General features: G+C 34.1%; 1 protein-coding gene and 1 pseudogene across 1 annotated transcript; both read left to right on the plus strand.

The window, feature by feature from the left end:
• The first annotated feature begins 1090 nt into the window (after positions 1-1090).
• LOC111392788 lies at positions 1091-3830 on the plus strand (annotated as a pseudogene).
• Positions 3831-5005: 1175 nt separating this feature from the next.
• On the plus strand, positions 5006-5453 carry LOC111392790 (30S ribosomal protein S31, mitochondrial). Its single transcript, XM_023018185.1, is given in 2 exon segments — positions 5006-5214; positions 5216-5453. Coding segments are annotated over 2 exon segments (228 nt in total). The 5' UTR covers positions 5006-5088; the 3' UTR covers positions 5318-5453.
• The last annotated feature ends 1309 nt before the right edge of the window (positions 5454-6762 follow it).

The raw sequence follows: 6762 nt of genomic DNA on the forward strand, positions 1-6762 counted from the left end.
AGGTCAATTATTTTTAATCATTGGAAATTTTTATTTTTTCTTCATAAGAACTTATTAGATATGTCAATTTTATTTTAGGATTAACTTTAGGACGTGTTTGATCTCCATTTTTTTTTTTTTTGAGAATGTATTTTGTGATAGTGATTTTTTTGGAGAATGTATAGTTAAAAAAGTAGAAAAAAGTTTTGAGTTTATGTGTAAAAGTATTTTATTGAGTGAATATGATTGAAAATAAATTTGGAGAAAAATAATTTTTTGGAAAAATGGGAAAGCACTTAAATTTGGCAAAACATGATCTCTTTCTTTATGATTGAATTTAGGACCGGGCAAAAAAAATCGAAAAATTGACCAAACCAATAAATCGAACCGACTCGAGTCGGTTCGACATAGGTAATTGATTTGATTTTGTTTTCTTTTAAACAAAACTATGGTGAGTCAATTTAATCATGGTTTGAAATCTCAAACCATTGGTTAACCAAACCAAATCAACTCACTTTTTTTTTTTAATTTAAGAAAAATAAAAATTAAAAGATAAACTCTAATATTATAATTATATCTCGATTTCCTCCAATCTATGATGTTGTCGATAAGTAATAGCACTAAAAATTTTCTTTCACAAGTTTATTATGTTATAATTAGCATTTTTTCCCCTTATTTAGGTAGTCAAATAATATAATACATAAAAAAATAAATAAATTAAGTTTTCTATTTGATCCATCTCTATTAACCTGATTTCATTTGTTAATCAATAGTTCTTATAATATAAAATTATTTGGTTATTTTAGTTCTTATAATTTAAGTGTGCCTAAAATTTGGACAATTTCTTTTAAGAAGTTTAATTTGGACTAAGAGTCGAAACCGATTAACCAAATCAAACGGTTCGGTCTAAGAGTTAGAGTCGGTTGGTTTGGTTTGAAATTTATCCAAACCGACTAATATGATTTTTGTTTCGGGTTGAAGTTGAAACCGACCCAAACCAAACCACGCCCATTTGAATCGCCTAAAGACTTTCTCCCAAGAATATCAAAATCCACTCTGAAACACAAGTATTTCATCTATAAATAATAACATTAACAACAACTCTCGACTTCACTAAAAACTTTGGCAAGTACAGGCATTTCCACTTCAGTAAACATTACTAATGGCAGAACACGGTTCCATGGAGATTTTAGCAAAAACTCCAGCCCATGATGACGAAGAATCAAAACGCTTCGCACATGCAATGCAGCTCGTGACTTCTTCAGTGCTACCCATGGTGTTGAATGCAGCCATGGAACTGAATTTATTCGAAATTCTTGCCAAAGCTGGTCCTGATTCACAAATGTTTCCTCACGAGATTTCGTCCCATATGCCCACTACAAACTCCGATGCACCTGCCATGCTCGATCGGATGCTTCGGCTCCTCGTAAGCTACTCAGTGCTTACTTGCTCCGTCAGTGATGGCCAACGACGTTATGGGCTGGCACCAGTCGCCAAATACTTTGTGAAGAATGAAGATGAGGTATCACTTTGCCCTCTCATGGCCTTGCTTCAGGATAAGGTCTTCATTGACAGCGGGTTAGTTTTTTTAATCCATAGTTTACACCAAGTAATTGATCTGAATTAATCGAAAGATTCATGTTTGCTGCGGAATTAACAAAAATTATGTATGTGTTGGATGCTACCACTTGTTAATAGCAAGCGAGATATATGATAAAATATGAAATAGCGATCCCAATACAAAAGAACAGAGAAACAGAGAAAGAATGCAAAGAATATTGTGTTTACAATATTATCTAATTTGTGTAATATGTTAACTCGTAAATATGAGCTAACCATATATACTGGACGTATTTTTAACTTACAATATTCTTAAATATGGAAAGAGTATTAAAAAACGCGTAGGGTAAAGGAAACAATATTTTTACGAAAATCCAATCAAATTTTGGTCAATGTTAAAAACTATGAGAGATTTGGAATATTTTTAACTTGTTAAGATTACAAGATCAACTTATGTGATTTAGCCCCATAATAGGTACAAATTAAAAGATGCGGTTCTTGAAGGAGGTGTTCCATTTGACAAGGTTCATGGTACTCATGCATTTGAATATCCTGGAAAGGATCCTCGGTTCAATCAAGTTTTCAACAAGGCAATGACAAATCATACAACTATAGTTATGAAACAAATTCTTAAGCACTACAAAGGTTTCGACCACCTCAAAACTTTGGTCGATGTAGGTGGGAGTCTTGGCGTCACCCTCAACATGATCACAACGAGATATCCCACCATTAGTGGTATCAATTTCGATTTGCCACATGTTATACGAGAGGCACCATCTTATCCTGGTATGATTTTGTTCTTTTGATCTCGTTTACTAATTAGCAAAAGCTTAATAATGCTTAGAATTGAAGTTAAATTTTGAATGCAGGTGTCAAAAATGTTGGAGGAGACATGTTTGAAAGTGTTCCTGTAGGAGATGCCATTTTCATGAAAGTAAGCTGAAAATTTCCACATTGATAATTAAATTTGTGTTAGTGGCTAGTGGTAGATGCAATGATATTAATGTTGTTTATGCCCCTGTTTGGCCACCTTTAAAAGTCTTCAATTTAATTTAATTTTTTCTCTCTCCTACTTTCAACCATACAATTTTCAATAAAATAATATTACACTCAAATCGAAAACTTTTCAACCACACAATCTTCAAAAAAATATTATCCCCCCATTATAAATTCAAATAATGGGGCCAAACAGGGGCTACATATGTATAACAGTATTTGTGGGCCCCGACCCGACACTATTCAAGACACTTCAGGTTATGTATCCAACAAGTCGTACGTGGTGTCATATTTTTTATGTAGAATATTTAGCCTATGCTTGGCCTTCCTTCTTTTTATTTTTTCAAAACTCATTTTTAACTACACATTCTTCCATAAAATAATTTTATACGCAAATCGAAAGTTTTTTTTTTCCTTCCATTCTTTAACTACAAATTTTCCAAAAAGAAAATGACTATTCTAAAATACATTTCTCCCCAAAAATGGGTCTCGAACAAGGGTTTAGGGACACCACTCGAACAAGTGGAAAATATGTCATGTGTTGTGTCCTATATTAAAATGTATAAAACTAACATATATTACATAAATCTAAAAATTTAAAGGACTTAAATCAACGTGTCCTTAGCATCTCCGTCTTCATCGACCACTTAATGCTGCAGATTGTTTATCAGTTTTGAAGGTATTGCCCGTGTTTGATAGAGATCAAAATCAGTTTTTTACTAGAATTTGATAAAACTTGATGAAATATGTGGTTGAAAAGTTGTGGATCCTATAAAATGCGTGGTTAAAATTAATTGTTGTTTAACTTAGATTTTTATCAGATATTTTAGCAGTACATACGGAGGCATTGTATCTAAATCAGGTAACTATTTTTTGACAGTGGATATTACATGATTGGAGTGATGATCACTGCTTGAAATTGCTTAAGAACTGCTACAAGGCTCTACCTGAAGATGGAAAGGTAATTGTTGTTGACGCAATTCTTCCCGTGAAACCCGATACGAGTAGCTCTGTGGTTAGCACGATCCAATGTGATATGGTCATGCTGACTCAAGATCCGGGGGGCAAAGAGCGATCAGAAGTCGAGTTTCTTGCCCTAGCGAAGGGAGCGGGATTTTCAGGAATAAGATTGTACTGTTCTGTATGCAACTTTTGGGTCATGGAATTCCATAAGTAGATTTCTGGATTGTGGCGTGTTTCTTGTTTGCGAACTTCAGTTTATCTTGTTATGATGCTCAAAACTACGTTCCAGTTATGGATTTAAATAAATATGTTTCGAGATTGTTATATTAAAACATGAACTCTTTTCGATCGAATCTGGCTATAAACTCCATTTTAGACTGCTTATTTGTCTGAAGAGTGATCAGGATAAATATATCAAATAAATACGAAATAGTTTTCTCTTATTTAGAACGTTACTGTCACTTAACTGCTTCTCGTTCAAAGAGACAAGTGAAATGAAAGTGAGTACAGCTTAAAAACATAAGATTTTTCATTGTTTACAAATTAAGTTAACAAAAAGAAGCACGGTCATGGGTGAAGTGCAATACTACCACGTATCTTTCCTTATCCGAGCTGCAGCATTTTTCCACAATTTTCCTTCAGCTGGTTCCAATAATTTCCTTGTATGTGTCTTTAATTTTCTGTATCAAGACTTCCCTGAAATCCATAAGAGCAAGCTCTACATTTTAGCTTCAATTTAGAACTACATTGAATTACATTGGGTTTCATATAATAGAAAAAAGATTACCTCTCTGTTTTGGAAACTAGGTTCTTGTATACAGACCACTGTTAACACGTACAAAGAATACAAAAGATCTGTAAGTCGAACTCTACAGTTTTGCTGAAAAATTCTAATGAACTTGTAAAATTTTTTATATATATTTTTGAGTTTTCTTCCAACCTTTATCTGTTTTTGCTGGCAATTCTTAAATTATTCTGTTGAAGATGTAAAACAGATAAATTATTATGATAAGTGCAATTTGTACACTTATTTAGGCCATATTAGTAAACTTTTTTGCCGTCAAATTATTGATTTTTACTTAGTTTGGGTTAATTTTCTTTTGTTTTCAGTGATAGACCCGTCTTGAAGCAATTAGAAAAGAAAGAACAATAAATTGGTCATTGAATGAACGTTTTGGGGATGAATTTCCACATGTTAGAGATTGAGAGGCTTGAATGGAATTAAAGGACACTAGGTGCATAATTTATTGGTCTTAAGGATTGAAGTTCACAATTTTAAATGAATTGTGGGCCTTGAGGGGAAATTATACTTGAGAAAATTACCTAGAAACCTACGTCTATAGATTAATTTTCAAAAAACAAGGAAATAAATTCTCATTTCACAAATCAGGTGGTAATTAAGCCTTAATAATTATAATTAACCCAACCCTCAACCCACCCCCATTTCATCCCCAACCCGTTTTCTCCCTCCTCTCTGTGCCACCACATCGTACCCACCACCACCCGCCTACCGTCAAACCAAGTCATCGCTACCACCACCACGACGTAAGAGTGTCTCGACGATGGTATGGTGTGGCAGGGCAGCGGGTTATGGCGGCTGTCGAGCAGCGGTTCGCATTTTCCTCCCTCTCCTCATCCTCATCTCCGGGTGCTCCGATCCTGTGTTGGCGAGGCGATAAGAAGACGAGAAGGGTAAAGACATTCAAGTGGTCATACGAAAAATGCAAGGTCTAAGAAGGAAAAGAAAATCGACCACATCAAGGATAAAATTGAGGTCCCCAGGTCCACCCCTTGGACTCTCCCTTTTAATCTCATTTGAAATTCTACAAAATTATCGATTACTCTGTTAGACTTTTGCTTATGTTTGCGATTTTCAGATGAAAATCCCTCTGGTTCTACGTTGTACTTTGTGATGATAAGAGAATTGTATATACATTTTATTAATTTAAAAACCAACCCATCCCATTCCCCACAATTTTACAACTTTCAAGTTAACTTTTCTTTTGCAAGATCAGAATAATTGCTAATATAGTGTCTTCTACATTTTCCTGAGGTCAAGGCAAATCGTCAACGATAGTTTTCAAGAGGAAATTCAGATCTCATATGGTATTATTGATTCTAGAATAATTATTTATCAGTAGATGCTGCTGTGAGGAATTAAATATGTCAAGATTTTTTATATGCGATGCTTGAAAGCTTACAGAAGATGTTCTTAAAATTATTGTAGAAGGTAATGATGTGATAGTTGGAGATGGAGTTCAGATTGTTGGATTTATGATTGGTATGCTGTGGTTTTGATTTTACTTTTGATTTGGGATATGTGGTTGGGCTGTAAGTTGGTAATGCTGGAGTAGTTCAAAAAACTATGTAATTGACATGATGAAGTGACAAAATAACACAACGGCTTGTTTGTTAAGTCAGAACAGACACACTTGAAAATAGGCATAACCAAAATAAGTCCGTTTATGTTAAGAGTTGGGGTTCATCTTAATAAAGTCAACCTTGTTAAGAGGAGTGGTCCAAGATCTTTTTAAGTTGATCAATATTTCGATATTTTACCGATGTGGGATTATATTCGCTTAACATGCCCCCGCAAGATGGTGGCTCATTTGAGCAGACCAATCTTGAAATCCGTGTGCTCATTTTTAGAGACTTAATCGAATCGTTCGTTGGAGTTTAATGGGCTGTGATACCATGTTAAGATTTGGGGTCCATCTTAATAAGGTCAACCTTATTAAGAGAAGTGTCCCAATCCTTTATATATTGGTCATTATTTCGGTATTTTATCGATGTGGGATTATATTCGCTTAACATGCCCCCGCAAGATGGTGGCTCATTTGAGCAGACCAATCTTGAAATCCGTGTGCTCATTTTTAGAGACTTAATCGAATCGTTCGTTGGAGTTTAATGGGCTGTGATACCATGTTAAGATTTGGGGTCCATCTTAATAAGGTCAACCTTATTAAGAGAAGTGTCCCAATCCTTTATATATTGGTCATTATTTCGGTATTTTATCGATGTGGGATTATATTCCCTTAACATAAACAAGTCACAAATCAATACTTATAGGTTACATGTCATTTCGTAGAAGTCATAGATCAAATTTATAGGTTACATTTTATATTACAAGTCACGAGTAACAAAATTATAGGTTATATAAGTTTTGGCCTATAAAATGTGTGATTTCTGACCAAAAAAGTGGTGATCAATTAATTTAATAATTTTGATCGATAAAAAAGTTTCAACCTAAAAAATTTGTGATTT

Source organism: Olea europaea, unplaced genomic scaffold (genome assembly GCF_002742605.1).
Source record: "Olea europaea var. sylvestris unplaced genomic scaffold, O_europaea_v1 scaffold978, whole genome shotgun sequence".
In the NCBI taxonomy this organism is placed as follows: domain Eukaryota; kingdom Viridiplantae; phylum Streptophyta; class Magnoliopsida; order Lamiales; family Oleaceae; genus Olea; species Olea europaea.